The 20284-nt window shown below is 32.8% G+C and overlaps 1 protein-coding gene across 12 annotated transcripts in view; it reads right to left on the reverse strand.

Annotated features, from left to right (window-relative positions):
• Positions 1 to 125: 125 nt before the first annotated feature.
• Positions 126 to 20284, reverse strand: part of LOC111690633 (F-actin-monooxygenase Mical) — a 61757-nt gene continuing 41598 nt past the window's right edge. For 3 of the 12 annotated variants that reach the window (XM_046947743.1, XM_046947742.1, XM_046947740.1), the window contains 16 exons: positions 20200 to 20261; positions 19778 to 19861; positions 19261 to 19509; positions 17669 to 18154; positions 17011 to 17280; positions 16474 to 16951; positions 16264 to 16379; positions 9407 to 9565; positions 4703 to 9196; positions 4389 to 4421; positions 2070 to 2538; positions 1724 to 1928; positions 1574 to 1660; positions 1408 to 1508; positions 1121 to 1341; positions 126 to 1057 (listed from right to left, as the gene is read on the reverse strand). In XM_046947743.1, the coding sequence (XP_046803699.1) occupies positions 1052 to 1057; positions 1121 to 1341; positions 1408 to 1508; positions 1574 to 1660; positions 1724 to 1928; positions 2070 to 2538; positions 4389 to 4421; positions 4703 to 9196; positions 9407 to 9565; positions 16264 to 16379; positions 16474 to 16951; positions 17011 to 17280; positions 17669 to 18154; positions 19261 to 19509; positions 19778 to 19861; positions 20200 to 20261 (7520 nt within the window). In that variant the 3' untranslated portion in view covers positions 126 to 1051. Of the gene's footprint in view, positions 1058 to 1120; positions 1342 to 1407; positions 1509 to 1573; positions 1661 to 1723; positions 1929 to 2069; positions 2539 to 3484; positions 3599 to 4388; positions 4422 to 4702; positions 9197 to 9406; positions 9566 to 10015; positions 16078 to 16263; positions 16380 to 16473; positions 16952 to 17010; positions 17281 to 17668; positions 18155 to 19260; positions 19510 to 19777; positions 19862 to 20199; positions 20262 to 20284 lie in introns of those variants that run through there. The other 9 variants (XM_023453161.2, XM_023453149.2, XM_046947745.1 and 6 more) reach the window with 9 other exon arrangements.

Here is a 20284-nt window from a genome sequence, read left to right on the forward strand (position 1 = left end):
TTATTCACTTACCACGTTCTCAATTTAAATAAACTATTGTTTCTTACTACATTATTTCATATTTATTGACTGTTTCAATAAAATATAATAAAACTAAAAAAAATAAGAAAAACAATACCAATAAATTCGTTTTAAAATTTTTTACAAATACATTTAAATAAATTATGTTTGTAGTTTTGCTGGTAATTCATAAAGGCGTTTAGAAACAATTATTGCAATTTGAATATCCAGCAAATTTTCTAACAAAACTCTTTTTTTATATAAAATAAAAGTACATAAAAACAAATTTAATTATTTAAAACACTTAAATGAATACATTTATACATAAAATATAAATAAAATAGATATATAAGTTATACTGAATAAAACATACGCAGACATCGATTAAACAATAAAAATAATAAAAAATAGCACAATAATTTACATTTAAAATTGCGTTTATAGTTGAGGAAAGAAAAAAAAACATAGGATAGTAATGAATGTCGGTCATGCAAAAGTACAAAATACACATGGAGTTTACTTTTAAACAGTATAATTAGGTAATACAAACAATTTGTGAAGAACTAAATTAAAAAATTGAAATTACTTCATTTTTATTTGTATTTTTTGTTTCTTTTTTTAAAGAATAAATCCAAAATTTTTCATTTTATATTTGGCATAACGCTTAATTAATACAGAGAAATTGAGAGAAGCTAATAGTAATTATATTAATATATAATTTTTGTTGTTTGCATGAAAAATTTATATGGTTTTTTTAAAATCGATTATTATTTTAATAATAATGTATATTAAAATTGTATCAAGTTAGTTTACTAATTGATTTCGATGAGGCATTTTAAGAAGGCTTTCATTTAAATGATTTTCTTTTTTTTTAAGTTTTAACTTTTTTATAATTGTTCTCTTTCCTTTTGCTGGTCTAGTTGGCCCATTGTTAATTCTTTCATCATTGCTTTATAAAATATTTTAGTAAATAGTTTGGAATTTAGTTGAATAATTTAAAAATTTCCATCAAAATTTCTATGGCGAGTATTCTCAAAAATATATTAGAATTTCAAATCTGAAAATGAAAATGTAATATTTTAGAAAAATTATAAAAAAAAGATAATTTTTTTTTACTCACATTTGATTCTTCATTATCATTTGATTGTCCACGAGTTGAACTCAATTGTAATTTGCTTGTTGAAGCAGCTGCTTTATCTCCAACTCTTAGTAGATCGGAGCTGCCAGCCAAGTCATGATTAGATGCTGATGGTCGCAAAGCTGCTCGTTTGGCTACAATTTCTAACATTTCATTTAAAATCGCTCCTTCGGCTGCAACATCCGCAGAACTTTTATCTAGTTCTGAAATGTAGAAAAAATTTAAAATTTTTAAAGTTAATAAATAAATAGTGTGAGATGAATACTTACTGCTACAGGATAAACGCAAGTTAAGTTCTTCTTTAAGCTGAGCATGTCGATGTTCTAATTGTAGTTCTTTTTGTCGAATTCCAAGTTCTTCATCTCGTTTTCTAGAAAAAAATTATCCATTAAAATACATAAATTTTAACTAATTAAACATTATATTAACACTTACTTAAGTTGTGTTATATTTCGCCATATTTCCAAAAGTTCTTTTAAGAGTTTTTCATCACTACTGCCCACATTAGTAGTAGAATCCGGACTAAAAAATACCAGACAATATAATAATAAATTTTAAAAAATTGTTTTTATATTAAGTCCTTACTTATCATAATTTTGTTCTTCTCCACGTAAAGCCTTTTCAATGAGTACCCCACGTGTTTCCAATTCTTTTAATTGCACTTCAATTTCTTCTTGTTCACGCTGGATTTCCTGAGCGATTCTTAATCGCTTAAGTTCAGCTTGGCGAACAGCCTTCGATATTGCACGCTGTTTCTTTTGATCGCGAGTCTCGGTAGCGTAACTCTCGTCTAAAGGATATTTGTAATAATAAATAGAAACTTTTTTACATACAAAACAAAATAAATCAGTAATTCAAAGGTGCAAAAAAAAGAGTTCTTGGTATTGGTTAAAAACAAATGAAAAAAAGTATTAAAAAAGAGAAAACAAACCATCAGATCTTTGATAATTTAGTGGCAAAGGCGGTATGGGAGGCGGTGTCTGATCGTCATAAGCGGCTGCTGCTGCGGCGATATTTGTATTTGTCATTGATTGTGATTTATTCACACACAATTGCGGACTAGATGATGAAAACGCCAGGGCTGATGAAGATGATGATTTCTTGGTAGGAGTGTGTGAAAAGTTTTGATTGTAATGTACTATTGCTGATGACTGTTGTTGTGGTTGATGTTTGTGTTGCTGCTGTTGTTCGTAATGACGATTGCGACTGTTGTTGCTGTTGTTCAAATTATTTATTTGTGAATGACTGTAGGGTGTATGCGTTAATTGTGTTCTACTGGGAAAATCAGGATTATTATGACACTCATATGTCATGGCCATGGATGCTGACGAGGTTCTCAAACGTCTCGTTGGACTGGCACCAATATAATTGCCAATATTGTATAAATAATCATCCTTATCCTGAGTTTGTTTATAAATGTTTATTTTTTGTTTTTGTTTGTAAACAGTGTTTGTTTGTTTTAATTTTTTTATTTGGTTAAAAAAAAAGTAAAATAATTTTGATTTGTATTATATTAAGCGTTTCGAATTAAAAATTTAAGAGAGAATGAAGTCAATGTATAGTTGGGTTGGTTTGGTTTGGTGTTTTTTTGGATGAAATAACAAATTTGGTTTTTGGAAAGTAATTTTGATTGTTTTTGTTTGATATTGCCGAGCCATGGTAGCAGCATGTTTTAAAATGGAAATAAATTTAAGAAAACAAATTGATTATAAAAACTTATTACTTTTCTTTACAAAATCTCAAAATTATTAAAGTATTGACATGCTTATTTGGAAATTTAGTTTTAAAAAAGTGTTTAGAAAAAGTATATATTTTTTTTTTTTGGTGGGGAACTGTAAGCTGTGACGGGAAAAAAGGTAACAAGGATTTCCAAAGATCACCAGAACAAATCTAATGATTCAACTCACTAAACCTACAGAAATATTAAAACCAAAACCAAAACAAAAACATCAAGTCTAAAAGTTATTACAAAATTAAGTGCAAATAAGAAAAATGCCTACTAAAAATAAATTAAAAAAATATTTATTTAATTTTGAATAAAACTAAATTTTGATAACAAAATTAATAAGGTGGATAAGGACGGATAAGGTTCTTTCAATGTCAAATTAGTACAAATGTATTGCCAAACATTGTTGTTAATTTATTTCAAAAATTTGCACTCAATTATAAATAAAAATAAAACAAAAATAAAAATATACTATATTCCTTAAAACAACATTAAAAAATTACAATTTATTTATCCGTATAAAAAAGAAACTAAAAATAATAATTATAATAACAATTACAAAGAGCATCATAATACAAAATTATAATAATAAATAATAAAATGGCATCGTTGTGATTTTTTATATAAAAAAAAAAATACTTTGTTTAATAAAAAAAATCATAAAAGGCTCGATTTCTTCATAAGACTGACGGACATAATTTCTCATAAAATTAAATTAAATAAAATTAATTGTTCTGCAAAAAAGTCAAAAAGGGAAAAAAGAAATAAAAAACCATAAAAAAATATTGTTAAGATAATTTCTATACCAATTTTAACCAGTTTTTTTTTCATTAAGCATTCTTGTTAAGCTGTTGCAGTACAGGATACAATATTATATGCATTTATTCGTATTAAAAGTGTATTCCAATATGAGATGATGATTTTAATGACAATTTTTAATATTGAATACTGTTTAAGCAATTATTATGTGAAGCTTCTTTTTAATATAAAAACCGCTTTCGACCGTCCTAATAGGGTCTATAAGGATATTATTCTATTTTTATAACAATATGTAATATTACGTATTGTTAAAGTAATCATACGAAACATTTACCAAATAATTACACAGGCCAAAATAAATTTTAAACAAGAGACCAAAGACTTTTTTATAAAAAAAAATTATCAACGCTAAAGTTGAATTCTTCTCATCAAATTTTCGAGATATCGGAAATCGCATTTCGATACATTTGAATTGTTTAAAATTTATTATTTAAATAGTTTTAAATTTATTACTTGACTAAACATCTCTCATTGGAAAACACTAATCGCTTTATATATACATATATAACCAAGACAATAATGAAAAGCAGGCCGAGCACTTACAAAATACAGAATAATTAAAAAATTATAATAAGAATACAAAACATTGATTTAGAAAAAGAAAGCACGTCAAGCAAGCCTATGATGCATACAAATTTAAAAAATAAAAAAATAAAAACAATTTACAACAACAATATACAACATTAATAATTAAATGGAGCTTACACCAACACTGAAATTCCTGAGTTCAATGCAAGACTGAAAATATTTAGAAACATATATAGAGAATTATACATAAAACCCATTTACATTATTAGAAAATATATTTTTTAAATCCCCAAAAAATAATTGAAAAGAAATTTAACCAAAATCCAGATTAGAAATTTGAATATATTACAAAAAAACATAATAACCCTCAACCAAAACCAATAAGACTGTTACGGTATAAAATACATAAAATAATTACAAAATACAACAAATATACATAAATTTTAGTTGAAAAAAATAAATAAATAAAAGTAGACATTTGAAAAACTTACCCTCGATTTCTCTTTGGTTTTGGGTGATATACGAAAACGACTTAGAACACCATCGATACCTGAAGAAACTGTTTGTGATGTAGATGTGCTGCTACTGCCACCACCAGTGCTAGGACGCTCTGGCTGTGCAGAGTTGCCATCACTAGTCGAAGCAGTGGCATCTTTTTGTTGCTGTTGTTGTTTATTCTCCTTATTCTGCTGTCCCTTGTGGAAAAAGCTTGATAAAGATTGTATAAGCGATTTACGTCGTTCTGGATCTTTAACTCTACGACCGGATTTCGTTTTCAATTGTTTACTGCTGTCCGTAGCGGCAGAGGTCGAATGTGTGGACGAAATCAATAGGTTTGGATCTGAGGTAAAATCAGATGCTCTAGAAGCGTTATTTGCCATACCAACACTGTTGGTATTTTGTTTTTGTGATTGAGTTAAATAGGCGAGATCGTTAACACTTTTCGAACTGCTCATTTTGTTTTCACGTTTACTGTTGCCAATTTCTCGTTCATATGAAGATTGTAAAGCTCTTACTGGTTCCGGATCTGTACACACATCCACTTGTAAACGTTTGCGCAGTAACTGCATTTTCTCTTCGGGACTCAGTCCCAGTTCGGAATTGGATTTCAAGCGAGCACGAGCTCTAGCTTCACTTCTAAGATTCTCAGTGGATACCGAAAAATTTGTTTCTTTATTCGTTTCGGTTGGTGTTGTTGCAACACTTTCGCCATTTCGTTTTTGTCGCATTGGTGGAATTGGGGTAGAAAGTTCAGAATAAGATGTAGGCTGCGCCACCGGATGCTGTTGCCGAGTTGTAGCGTAGGAAAATGAGGGTGTTTTATTGATTTTGTAACGTTGTTCAAATGATTTTAAAGAATCTCCCTCCAAGTGTTCACTAAACGGACGTTGTTTGTAGGCTTTAGCTCGAGTGGGCGATAAAGCTTCCATTCCATAAGCTGCAGTGTATGAAGTCGAGGGATTGTTCTCTGTAAAGCTTGAGTTTGTATTCAGACGCAGTGCTGGTGTTCGGTTGGAAGAAGATGTGGATGTTTCAGCCGCGGCTGTGGATACATGGTAGTGAGCTTGATTTGTGCAATTTGTATCAGTGGTAGAGTTAGCTGCCGCCAATTTGGGCGTGGGACTTAGACTAGAACCTGATGAGTAACCACCACCGCCGAGACCGCAGCCACCACCACCACTTGTTACCATTGTACGTTGACGACTGCGGTGCAAACGTTTTTCGGCATTCAATTGTTTTTTCGATTGTAATTTGTCCATGACCAGGTCATGAATAAGATCCTTTTGTTTGGTGCGTTCTTTGGTGATTTCCTCCAGCTTGCTTGTAAGTGTCGGAATTTCAGGTACTTTATTCAGTTGTGTGGGTAATACTGCTGCAACGGTTGTATTTGCATTTGCTGTTTCAGCTACGTTTGCTGGCGAAGCGGTTATTGTTTGATTCGTTTTTGTTTCGTCGTCCTTATCTAATCTTAAATTATTTGTTGTAGTTAATGTAGTTGTTGGTGTTGATTCTATCACAGTTTGGTTAGGATTTGTTAAGGCTATTGGAGCCTCTCCCTTTGAGCTTTTCCTTCGTTGTTTGCGAGCCTCTAATGAATCTCCACGAGCAGTTGTTGAAATTTGTACAATCTTCTGCTGCAAAGCTCGTACATATTCTTCATATGACAACTCGTCGTTTGATTTCTTTAATGACGAATTGTCTGCGGCTGCCATAAGAGGATCTTTAATTAGTTGTCGTGGAGGAGTATTTTTACTGGAGGATGTGGCAGAGTTAGTGCATGAAGTTGATTGTGATGATTTAGGTGCTCTATCCGAGCTACTGGGCGTTGAACTGTCACCCTTTTCTTGGACAATGACGGCGTTGCTTTCTTTTCCCATTTTGTTTGAATTTGGTGTATGGGGCGAAGAAGAATCAAATGGACTAGTGACTACAGTCAAAGCTTCACTTTCCTCTGTGGTAGTCATTTGTTGTGTTGGTTTTGAAGTGGTGGTGGTATCAACCGATGTTAGTTGCATTTGTGACGATAAAGCGCAAGTACTCTCGTCTTCTGCGTCGTTGATGGTACTTGAGTCGGTAAGTGATTGCGTCATTAGTGTGGAAGGAATATTTTTAGCAGCTTCGTTTACAGGAGTTTTATTCATGTCATCAAGCATTATATAAGCCCCTTGCTCTATATAGTCAATCCCCAGTTTTTCGTCTCTCTTTGTCTGGATGGGTTTGTAACTTTCCTTTGATGATGTTGCAGAACCATATGCACTTTGTGCTGTAGTTCTATTAGGTTTAGGAGAGTTGTCTACAAATTCAACATAGCCGCGGTTACGAAGCAAAGCTGTATTAGTTGCGGAAAGAGGCTCGGTTCCCGAACCATCGGAACCTGTGTCCATAAATTCAATATCATCAATATCAATTGATTTGAGAATACCTTCAAATTCAGCAACTGGAGCGGTTTTGGCCACTTCTTGTAAGACCTCATTGCTTGTTGGTAGACCTCTCTTTTTCTTATCTTTTTTGCCGCCTTTTAAATTTGTTTTATTTGAGTGGTGGACAAATTCCATGTCAACAAAATTCTCAGAAATGCAATCGTCTGCCGTCCAGTCCGACAACTCAGTCTCTGTCAGAATTTGTGCGGTACCTGTGGGTTCTGTCTCAGAATCTGAACCACGTGAGATCAACTCACCAGTTGGAGTTTTATCCATATCTATTAGAGGCGACGTAGGTGTTTGTAAGAAACTCCCCTTAGGTGTTGTAGGAGTTTCTGGCGTTTTTTGTGCGCTTGTTAGATTTAAGGTAATAGGTTTGACTGCCTTCTTATAGTCCTTTGAGGAGGCATCTACAATCAAGGGTAGATTTTTAAGACTTTCAATTTTGTTTTCGTTTTTCGTGTCAAACTTAAGATTAGAAGGCTTAATTTTTGGTGGTCCTTTTTCTGGCAGTGGTGGCCCTATTTCTGGCAGTGGTGGCGGCTCATCCACATCCCTATCTACTATTTCTTCAATATCTTTAATTACATCCAACTTATCCGCCTCAATAACGGTGGTTTCGGCGGGTTCTGGGGTGGCTGTGACTGGTTCCACATCCACCTCATGTTCATCTTCTAATTCTGTTGTCTTTACGGCCGGTACTTCAGGAACAATTACTCCTTCTGGCAATTCTATAAATTTCAAATCTTCAGGATCGCCTACATATTTACCATCTATTATCATTAAACTATCGAATTGCATGAGAGTACCAGAGGTATCATGTATTTCTAGTCGAGGTACTTGATGATTGCCACCTGAAGATGACATGAGGCCAGCACTATTGTGTGTTTCTGGACTAGTGGTTGATTCCAATATGTAATGCTCTATATCCTCCAAACTTGAAGAATGTGACGAACAGCTAGAATTGCTACTCGAACTAAGATTATCGGATTTTGTATTCCAAACTATATTGGGGACTTCAATCTGTACATCTTCCATTTCATTATCATAGATAGCTTCTAACTTCTCGGGTATATCTACCTTTTCCATATTGTTATCAATTAAATTAACCTCATCCTCTTCCTTTTGCCTTTCTACAGTTGGTGTACATTCTTTTGACTTGCTTTTCTCCTCCTTTTTCTCTATGTGACCCAAAATATCTGGTATACATTTGACATCAAGAGATAGATCAGGTTTGACAGCTGCTTCGATTATGGTACGATTGCTCCTTACTGGGGAATCACCCGTTAAATCGATAACCTTATTGCTATCCGATGTATCCATTGTACTTTCCTTTTCCGGTGTAACTAAATCAATTGTCTCAATTATGTTTTTATTATTAGTTGGAGTAGTAGGAGTCGATTTTTTATTGATAGATTCCAATAAGGTATTATTTACAGTCTCAGAATATTCCAAACATTTGTTAAGTTCATTTTTACTATTTACAAAAACATTTTCCTTTTCATTGTCTGTAGAAGCAGTAGATGATGCTTTTTGTATTGTTATTTCCACCTTAAGATCGTTGAGTATATTATTCGTAGCAGATCTCATTAATTCATTACCTGCTTTCTCACCCAGTTTAGTGCGGTCTAGGAAAGTTTTCATACTAGGACTTATATCGCTGCTGGGATTCAAGAGCTTTTGACATTCCGATATATTTGATTGGAAGCTGCGTATGCGTGAATCTAATACGGAAGTGGAACCAGATTTTTGTATCTTATTACCGTTAGCTTGTTCTCCAAGCAAATAACGTTTCTTTAACTCTAAACTTTTTTTCGAAGCTATGCCTTCGGTACTGGCCGTTTTATTAAGTAAATAATCTCCTGGACGAGGATTTTGTAGGGGTGTGCGATTTGTGTTTAAAAGGGAGGGATCGACTTGGACTAGAGGTTTAAATTGTGGTATTATAGGTTGTTGCGGTTGTGTTTGGTACTTTGCTAAATAAGTTCCACTCTTGACTTGCTGGGTATTGGCGATATTATTGTATTTTTGACCCATTGAGGGCGGTATAACAGTAGATTTAATCTGAATTTTTCAAAATTAAAATTGAAATGTTAGTGAATATCTTATAGAGATTGTCTAGTCTTTTAACGATATACAGATAGTTTTCATAAAAAAATATTATAATTGTTTGTACAAAATAAAGCTTCGTTGTAATCAGATAGGGTAGTGTTATAATAAGTGCTTAAACTGTAAATTTCATTTCCGTTTTAAAATTTTTAATATGTAACATACCTGTACTTTGGTTGGCTTTCTTAAATGTGTGTCATCAATAAAAATTTTTGGTGTTTCGCGTATCATTTCATCTTGATCGAATTCAGAATCTGTTGAAATTTCTGTGGCAGAATTAAGTTCAACTTCATCAGGAGATGAGGTTTCTGATTCACTTTGCACCTGTAATTGTTTTTCAATTTTATAAGATAAAAATAATTTATAAAATTAGTAGTACTATGAAATATTTAACAAAAAATTAAATTTAAACAATCATTTTAATAAAAAAACACATGCATAAAGATAATAAAAATAAACGAAACAAAAAATAGTTGAGTTAAAAAGAAAGGCCTTTTAGGTACGATCCAAAAAGGTTTAAACAACAACATTAGAGGGTTAAATTTTGAAAGATTTAAATGAAAAATACATTGAGCATTATAAAAACGACAAAATAGAAATTGAATGGTCAGAAAAAGAAACAAAAAAAAAAACAACAGCAGAGGTTAGAGGTATATTTCAACAGCTTTTCGTATTTTATTTTATACATTTTCATTTGTTAATTCCATGTAGCGTAGCAAACAACAGTAAGGAAACATTTTATATTCAGCGTTTGGCACATAAACGTTATTTTACCTTTTAAGATCGTACCCAGAGTAGTTACATTTTTAACATTTTATTTCAATTCAATTCGAATTATCGTTCACTCTCTCTCTGTCTTTCGCTTTTTTTTGATATAAATATTTTTTCGGGAGTTGTAAGAACCAAGAGAAAGAGGTTGGATAATTGTTATTTATCATTGATGCACACCAAGAGCAGAAAGGCTGGGCTAGCGGATGGAAAGATTTTGGGTAGTTTGGGCTGGATTGGTGTTACAGGGCTTGATTTTTGTATGCATTTAAGCATTGAAATGGTTGGAATTGGGATTGATTTTTTTATTTGTTGTTGGTTTTATGGTGTGTTGGTTTCATTTTTCTCCAAATGTTATTCGAGTAAAATGAGTTTGATTTGGATTTGTAGAGTTGTTAACATAAAACGCAAGAGTCTTTAGAAAGATCACCTCGATCTCTTAGGTGGGAAGGAGAACGTCTTGAATAATCGGTGAGGTAAGATGATCGGCCGCCAGAATGGCCAAGAGTCGATGGAGAAGTGTAGGGTTTATAATAATTGCTTCCACTATTTAACGATGATGACAAGTGGTTGTAAGTTGAGGGTAGACCTGTTACGGTAGGTAAACGCCTGGAGCTATATGAGGAGGTGTCGTAAGAAGGTACATAATCATAGTTGTACGATGAAGTAGTTGGTCTACCCAAGGCTCGAGAAGAAGGAAATCTAGTGGTATTTGTCGCGCTAGAGTTATAATGTCGAGGACGATATGTTGTTGTTATATCATCGTCATCATCTGAATCATTTTTAAGATGGCCAGAGTTACGCCTTTCTTCGTTAATGACTTCCTTCATATAGGGATTACGTTCAACAACACGCTCATTGACAAAATCTCGTTTACGGTTATGAAGACGCTTACTACGTTCCAATAACATTTGAGTGCTAGCATCATCACTGTTTGTGGATGTAACTGCTACATTCTTGTGATGACGTGTGGGTCTTTGTGGGGTTACATGTACACTTCGATTAGGTATTTCACTGCTGTCATTGCTGGAGTAAGACACGGCGGTTTGACCAGTTGTAGCCAAGGAATAATTGGAATTATATGGTGACTGCAGTTTTCGTAAATCGGTTATTGATTTAGAAGAGGGATTTCCTTTTTCTAAGACAACATCAAAAGAACTGCGATTTGTTTCAGGAGTCTCCGAACGTGGCTTGTAATGCGGTTTTTCCTTTTTGCTAAAAACAGTCTTCCCATCTGGCCACTCACGATTTCGTCCAGAATGTGCAGGAATATTTGCATATTCTACTTTTTCGGAGGCAAACTTCTTCGAGCCCTCACTTTCATCTTTCGATATCTCATCTTCATCTTCCTCCTCTTGCAACTTTGGCCAAGGTCTCTTCTTAACATCTTCACCAATGGGCTGTTTAAGATTGTCGGGCTTTTCGGGAGCATCTTCTATTTTAGGCAAGTCTAATTTCTTTGGCATTGGTGCTATTATGGGTTTATTATCTAACAATTCTATAAATGCAAATGAACTTCGGCGAGATGTTTGTGAAGTTGGGGATTCAGGTATTTCCAACGGCTTTGTCATCGGAGGTGTTCCACCTCTGTTAGTTGTTGAACTTTGTATTGAACTACGTCGAGAGTCTCGAGGACTCTGTTTGCAGGGTGTTACTAGAGGTGTAGATTTTTTCGAACTACTCTTGGAACTGTCGATCGAAGAAGATTGTTTAAGTTCAGGCTTTTCCATAACTTGATATTCTTTATCTCGTTGGATTAGAGCATGTCTTCGTTCTAATTCAAATTCCTCTATCAAACGTTTTTGAGAAGCCTCAGTATTGGCATCAATGTTATTAAGCTGCTTTATTGAAGTTGTGGGTGATTTATCTCTCAGATTAATAACATTATCTTTATCATTTAAAGATGATAACGATATACTATCTGCAGTCTTAGGTGATGGTACTACTTTTCCTTTAACTGAATTTCTCACAAGATTTTGGTCTTGTTTTTCACTTTGTAAATTTGTATTTTTAATATTCGATAGATTTTCTTCCGGTGATCTTACACTTTCCTTAGATTTTTCTTCTTTGGATGTGGTATTTACTTCAGTGATAGTATTTGATTCCATTTTCTTTAATTTGTTTAAACTTTCTATTGACTCAGGTTTCGATAAGTTAGTTTTAGTACTTGCGGCTCCTTTTCGCCTTGGTGGCATTGGGCTGCTAGGCATCATTTCCATATTCCATTCTAGTGATGGCTCCCTTAAATTGGGTTTCGGTTGCAAATGTTCTTCTACTGTTAAATGTGATTCCATGGGATTGTTAGTAGAAGTTGCCGGCGTTGTAGAATTTGTTTGTGGTTCTTTGGGTTTTGTACTGTTACCAGAAAAATTCTGTTTATCATCTTTATCATCTTCCAAGGAATCCATATCCTTGTTTTGAGCAATAGGTTTCAGAACTTTTGTAAACTCTGTAACATTTTCAGGCAAATTACTTTGAAAGCCATCGTCTAATGATTTTGTAACTATAACTAAAGGTTGTTGGGAAGCAATTTCAGAGGATTTCGCAATATTTTTGGATATTTCTGGTTGGTCTTGTATAAAATATTTGTATGGAGCTTGAGATTCATCGAATAAAATATCATCTTCATCTATAATTCTTGGGAATTTTAATGGTTTTGTAGTATTTTTAGAGTTATCTTGCTCTATATCGGCTTCCAAATCGTTTCTGGCAACAACCATCATTAAATCTTGTACGGATGGTGGCATATTAGTTGGTGATAATCTTGACAATTTCTTTTTTATTCTTTGTGGAGCTAAAGGAGCAGGAGAATCACTGGATGATGAAAGACTTTTTTGTCTGCGTTGTGGTTTAATGGGAAAATTTAATTCATTCGAAGTAGTATTCATAGGAATTTTGGTAACAATGGAATTTCTATCGATTTCTAAAGATGATTCTTTATCAGCATCTCTTTCCAAGGATTGTACTCTGTCTAAAATATCTTCATCTAAATGTTCTTCCTCTTTTTTAATTGGAGATCGTGGTGTTATAGCTATTAATTCATCATTCGAATCAAATTCAACATTCACTAGCATTTCATCGGAAAATTGACTAAATAATTTCTCTATGCTTTCATCCTCTGAAGAGCCCCGCATTTGGACGGTAACTGGAGCCACACTAGGACTTTTACTTATAGATGTACACAAGGAATCTGTATCATAATTATCTGTGCTTAATATAGTTTTATTTAAATTTACATCTGTGTTTAGTTCTTCTACAGTGGTTGCATGTTTTTCTAAATCGGCAGCTGCAAGTTCTAACTTTTCAGTGAGTGATGCATTAGACAATCTGCGAGACTGTAGACTAGACTGCGAACCACGACGAGAACTACTTAGAGATTTGTCACAGCCAGTTTTGGGCAAATTCTTTATGTCTTCCACCAAAGGTCTTACATTAACGGGTGTTTCTTCGATGGTATTTTTATTTTCTGCAACTTGTTTTTCCAAAATCTCTTCCTTTGGTTTATTTTCCTTAACAGTATCATTATCTGTATTAACAACTTCTGATTTCTTGGGACTTACTATGGTAGAAGTTGGATGATTTGCTTGCTTACTAACGCTTATTAAAGCCAATTCTTCCAATGAAGTGTATATAGCATGTTTCGTCACGTTTGCGTTGGAGCTTTGTAATTTCTTTTCGGGTGATTTTTTCTTTTCTGGCGATTTTTTCTTTTTAATTGGTGATTTCCTCTTCTCAGGACTTTTCTGTTTTAGTCCGAAGAATTTAGCAAATTTCGATTCTCTGTATTGTATCGGTAAATCATTGTAAAGACGTTTTTCTTCAGGTTCTTCCTCCCTTTCTTTATCTAACCTTTTGTTATGAAAATCATTTCGTTTCTTTTGTAGGAAATTCGTAGCCTCACTGCGCCACTCTGTTTTTAAGTATTCCATGGTTTTTTCCAAATCACTGAAATTGTCTGACTCACGCGATACTATGGACTCTTTGGATTTATTTAAATTACTTGTTGTAGATTCCATACGTCGCAATTTGAAGACATGATCTGATGAACCCATCGAACTCAACGATTCGAAGCGTTTAAGTATATTCTGTACACCACTAGGACGATCACCATCTTCCTTTGCCATTTCTGACAAATCGTTGTTGCTTTCGACAATCATACTACTCCTGCGTTGCAATTCGCCCTCGCCAAATGATTTGGCTTTGAGCAATTTCTTTCGTTTATCATTGGAACTGCTTGAGGTTTTCTTTGGTAATCCGAGATCTATGCCAGTTTCCTCTAAAATACGTTCTATTTTATCAGAAATGTCTTCACTAGGTGATTTTTCCTCTTGAAATAGTTGCTGATACTCCATACTGGGAGACCGTTGGGCTTCATTACCACTTCCTAGAATTTCGTCTAAAATACGATCATCATCGTCTTTAGCCAATACAGGCTTCTTCTGGTTTAATGTTTTCTTGGCCTTAGTACCTTTTGGAACAATTTTTCTTATTATCTTTACATTACCCTTTTTTCCTGAATTGGCCACTGCTGTTGTGGTAACTACTTTGGCAGCGGGTTTCTTTTTTACTATATCTATAGCCCCATCCAATTGATTATCTTTTAGACTGTAGTTTGTAGATCCCAAAGAGGTTTGACGTTTGGGTGCTGTTTTTGCCACTGACTTGTCACTTGTACTTGATTTTGCAGTTGACATAGTGTCTAAAGCCTTTTCTGTTTGAGACTTTTTCAATCTATCAGCCACCGTAACAACTGACGGTCGTCTTTGAGGTACTGGACTGCTGGGAAAGTATTTGGTAAGATCTATCTCGTTAAGAGTTTTCTGATTTTTGTTCAAAGCATTTGAGGCATTTTTCTCTTGTTTTTGATTTGGAAAATATTTCGATAGATCCACATTCGAGGGCACTGCTTGTGCACTAATTGTGGGAGTTTCCATTTGTGATTTTATAGAATCCAATGTTCCCGAAAAGCTTTTTGCTTCAATTTCTTTTAGCTTATCTACCATTTTCTTATTGGGTTTAGGGGAAAACTTACTTTCTACTTTGTACAACATGTGGCCCATATCTTTGCTTTTATCCTTAACATTTGTATCCGATTTTGAGAGGTCAATTTTCTTAACGATATTGAGAATATTTTCAAGTTCCATTTTACTGTCAGATTTTGGAATTTTCGTTTCAATAGAACTTTTAGCTTTAACTAATGGACTAGAGGTTGCTGATTGGCTCTTAAAACTATTAGATCTACTAGTTGTAGAATTTTTTTCTAAGCTTTCCTTTGATTCCGCATTAATGCTGCCCTTTTCACCTTTTGAACAGTTTGTTGTTGGGGTTTCCATTTTAGCTTGCGGACGATTTTCTTTGTTTTTTAGATCATTTAATAAATCTAAAATTGCAGCATTTTTTTCAGCCTCTGTTTTAAATTTAGACTTAGGTGCTAATGTGTCAGATTGTTCCTCACTTTTAATTGTAGTGGTCAAACTATCATTAAATTTAGATTTTGGCTTAAATGGATCCGAGCCGTTTTGTGGCTTGGAATCCATGATCTTATCATCACTTTTATCTTCATTTGCTGGTGTTTTTGGTGCAAAAAATTCATCTTTGAATTTTGATATAGGCTTTAAGAAATTATCCACCTTTTCTTCAAATTTCGTTTTGGCGGCGGCTGCTTTATTGTCAGCCAACCACTTCTCCTTCATGGTTAATTTTTTCAAAATATCGCTACGTATGAGATTCTCCTTGGCAATTGTCTCTATATCCTTATTCATCTTAACAACATTATTTAAACGGTACAATTTTTCCGTAATAGCATCTATATCAGCACTGAATTTGTGCTCTGAGTTTTGCTCCAATTTTTCAATATCAGCTTTAGTGACAGAAGATGTACTCCTATTGCCATTTGTTAGCGAAGAAGCTGACTTGAACGAAATATCAGATGCATTCGACAAAATAGAATCCTTTCGTTCTTTACTTTTATCCCCTTCTAAATTATTATTATTTTCTTTTTCAGTTGCTACATCATTTTCTTTTTTATTCTCGATAGAATCTTTACTATTTTCACTAGTTAATTTGACCTAAATTTTTTGTTATAAAATTTTGTACATGAAACCAACACCATAATTGTATGAAGTAAAATGTAAAAATAAACAAAAATATAATATTTTTGTTTTATAATGATGATGTGCGTATGATTTAAAGAAAAAAGTTTAAGGTATATTTAATAAAAGAAGACAAATTATATAAAAATTTAATTTGCGTACCTCTGTTTCAGTATCTGTGGGTAAATTAGGGGGTAAAGGAGGTAAGCGAACTTCTTCACGACGCAATTCTCTGGCTTTAGCAAATTCTTCACCTTCTGTATCATCTTTGCCATCGTCTGGAAAAGTAAATGTGTAATTTGAAAATACTTAGTATATTATTACTTCGGATAAAATGTTTTAAAACTCTTTAATTGAAATTTATTTGCTTACCTGCCATACCTTCGCTGGAATCATAGGAATCATCAGAGTCATCAGTATCTGAATAATTTTGTTTGCCAATCCACTCAGAGGCTAGTTGCAAAGTTTGAGCACCCAACGGAGAATCATTCGCTTCTTCAAACATGTCAGAATCTGAATCGGGGTCTGAGTCATCAGAACTTGAAAGGTCTGATTCTGAATCATTATTGGATTCTGGTAGGAAATTGCGGCCTGACCATTCGTGCTCGTCTATAATATGTTCTTCAGAGGGTTCCCCGTCTGACATCGCATCTGTATTTTCGAATTCTATGCGTTCCGGTGTTTGGCCACGTTCCAACAGATCCAATTTGGCAACATTATCGACTTGGCCACGTTTATCTGGTGTTCTAGGTTCATCACCCGATTCACTATTAATATATGAAGGCACAGGTGTTTTAGCCACTGAAGCAGCACTAGCAGCTGCCTCATTTTGTTGTTGTTGTGTTGGTTTCTATAAAGAAAAAGTGAGAAATATCTACACATACTACGATAATAGTCATTTATAAATACCCTCTGTCCTGGTTTACGAACCACCGGCCGTATAGCTTTAGCTGGTAATCGGAAATGTTGTGTACAATAGAAGCGGCCATTGGGATCGTCACGATCGAAGGCATAAGCTCCTAATCGTAAGTTTGTATGACAATGATGACATTTAAGACAACCTCGATGCATAACCAAATTTTCAGTTTGCAATTTTTCCATAAGATATACCGTCTGCTTGCAAAAATGACACTTTTCAGAGGCAGCTTGTTTTTTAAAAGCCAAAGCCACTTTGGTACTCTGAGAAATTTAGGCAATAAAATGTTTTGTCATTAAATAATTTTTATAATAATCTTAACTTATAATATAATAAAACATTTTTCATTTTTTTTTTTTGGGTAAACTTTACAGTTTTATTAATTTTGTATGTAAATTATGTTTTTGTTACTTGTTTATGAATTATCGAAATTTGTGAAGCAGCGAGATTTGATATTTGTATTTGCTATAATTAGTGCGATTTTCTTTAGATGTTAATGAAAATAATGAAATCAATTACATAAATAAAAAATTGCATTATTATTAAGAAAATAAAGTAAATAAAAAAGTTTATAAAAAATTAAATTAAAAGAGAAAAATTTGTGTTTTTGTGGCGGTTTTTAATGTTTGGATAGATGATGATGGTACTCACTGATTTTGGAACTACTGTAGGGGGATTCTTTTCTTCCGATGTATCGTCACGTTTCACAAATTGCCCCGCTATTGAAGCAACTTTACCCACTTCCAACACATTACCCTCTTTCAATTGTTTATCCAGATTCTTAAGCGTTTGATCGATTTCTTTAAATTTCTCTTCAGCCGAATCTTGGCGTGTGGGTTTTGACATTTTATTTTGTCTTGCCTGAAACTGTTCTCTACTCCACTTTGGCACCTTTTCACGACCTTTGGGTCCATGAACTTCTGTTTTCTTCGATTGTTCTATCTTCTTTTCAATTTCCCTTACATTCCAATCGTTGCTGTCGATTTTTCCTATGGCACGCATCAAATCTTTAGGCTTCTTATCACTGCCATAAGCATTACGTGATGAAATGCGTTGTTCCATAGATTTGATACGATCGCTAAATTGTTCATCTACATTGCGAGGCAGAGCTGAAGGTATATCACTACGTTCACGATCCTAGTTTTTGGTATTTTTTAAGGGCAATTGGGTGACGAATTTTGATTTGTTTGATTTTAATATTTATTTTTTTTTTATATTTTACAGCCAGGAGTTTGTGTTTGGAAATAAGGTTAAAAAGGTAGAGGTATAAGTGTAAATGATGGGAAGTTGTGTTTTTTTGTTTTAGTTTTTAGTGTTTTTAATTGTTATTAGTTTTGTTGTTTAATTTAGGGAAGTAAGGAAACAAAAATGCATTAATTAGGTTTAAAACAAAAGGGAGATTACGAAAAGAACGAAAAGAAAAAAATATAAAATTTAGTTATAAAAAATAAAATTAATAAAAGTTTAATTAACAAAACAAAAGGTAAATAAATAAATAATTAATCAATTAAAGAAACAAAGTAACAAGTTGTTACAAACAACACAGTGAAAATATTAGGTTGGTTTATTTTAATCCTAGTTTTTTTTATATAAAAGTATGTAAATTAAAACTTGAAGTAAAGCTACTTTTTAGCAAATCTCTGTTAGCACTAGCATGGTTTAACTATGGAATATTGGTAATAGAGCATAGAAAATAAATAAGTAAACATTTGCTAATATTTTTCTGATCAAATATCACTTTTTCATTAACAACATTTTCTATAATTTTTCAATTTAAAAAACTTCCTGATGTTATTGAAATATATTATAGTGTTAATCCAAATAAAGTTTTTTTTTTATTTTAAAAGCATTATTGCAAATCGCCTTAAATACTTCATATTTCCAAATATGTTTATTTTAAAGCGAAAAAGGAGATGTAAACTTTTGAAATAAATTGTCACAACTAATTTCTATTAAATTAGATTTCTGGCAATGATAAAAAGAACGACAATAACAAAGCTTCCATATGCATACACATACGTACATCCATTTGTATGTATATTGAACATTTGTTTGCTTATTGTTTTATTAATATTGTTTAAAAACAATTAAATGTTATAACTCTTATGTAGTAGTATTATTTAAGGTCAGCTGTTAGAAAACATTAAACACATTTTTTTTATTAAATTTCATTTTTGAAAACAAAAGCAAGCATTTAAATTCATTGCACATGCGTCTTCAAAACATCATTGATCATCTCTTACGGGATACAGTAATTTTCTTTCCAAATCTTTGACACGATCGTTGAATTCGGGAGCCTGCTGGCGATACAGAAATATCGAATAATCTTCAAAGGGAGTATTTTCATCGGCTTCACGTAAGAAGGTATTCGCTTGTAGCATGTGTAGAGATTTGTAAAAGTTTTGAGTTTGTTGATAACGTTGCTGACGTCGCTTACTTTGGCGATCTTGACGATTCAGTTCAATTTCTTGCAAACGTTTTTGTCGTTCCTCCTGATGTGTGGTATATAAAATTGTTTAAGGAATAATTTAATTTTATATTTTTCTTTAATAGGAAATATAACAATTTTCTATCGCGTACATTTAAACATTTGTTTAACACAAACATTAAATGCAAATCCTTTGTTAATTCATATTTTTTTCGACTATATTGAGACAAGAGGTTTTGTTTCTTTTATTGGGAGGATGGGCTTATTGAAAATATTTTAAGATGACACATACAAAATGGGACAATACAATACAAAGACATTTGTAGAAATACCTGATCATATGAGGAAGATGATGTTATGATGTCATTACCCAATATATGTGTATTTTCATGATAATGATTTATTATGAAATGAACCTTTATAATTCAAAAATTTCGTTTTAATGTACATGAGAGTTATCAATCAATCAATACATTATAATGTAATAGCAGAAATACATAATATTATTGATTGAAAAGTGATCGATTTTAAATTTATACAAAATTATATTTAACTTAAGAGATCATTTGAAAATGAAATTTATATAATACAAAATGAAAATATTACAAAACAAATAAGAAAAAATGAAAGCAAAGAAATAATTTATACAAAGTTTTAAAACCATTTAACGGTTTAAGTATTGAAAGATCACTTTTCAACGTCTATGTATAACATGAGAAATAACATTCGAGAAAAATCCAGAAATTCTACTCACAATATTGGCAGCTTTATCAGCACTACGACGTTTTTTGGCACGACGAGGAGTATCAGTTTGTGCTGAAAGAAAACTCGGTTATATT

Source organism: Lucilia cuprina, chromosome 4 (assembly GCF_022045245.1).
Source record: "Lucilia cuprina isolate Lc7/37 chromosome 4, ASM2204524v1, whole genome shotgun sequence".
NCBI classification, from domain to species: domain Eukaryota; kingdom Metazoa; phylum Arthropoda; class Insecta; order Diptera; family Calliphoridae; genus Lucilia; species Lucilia cuprina.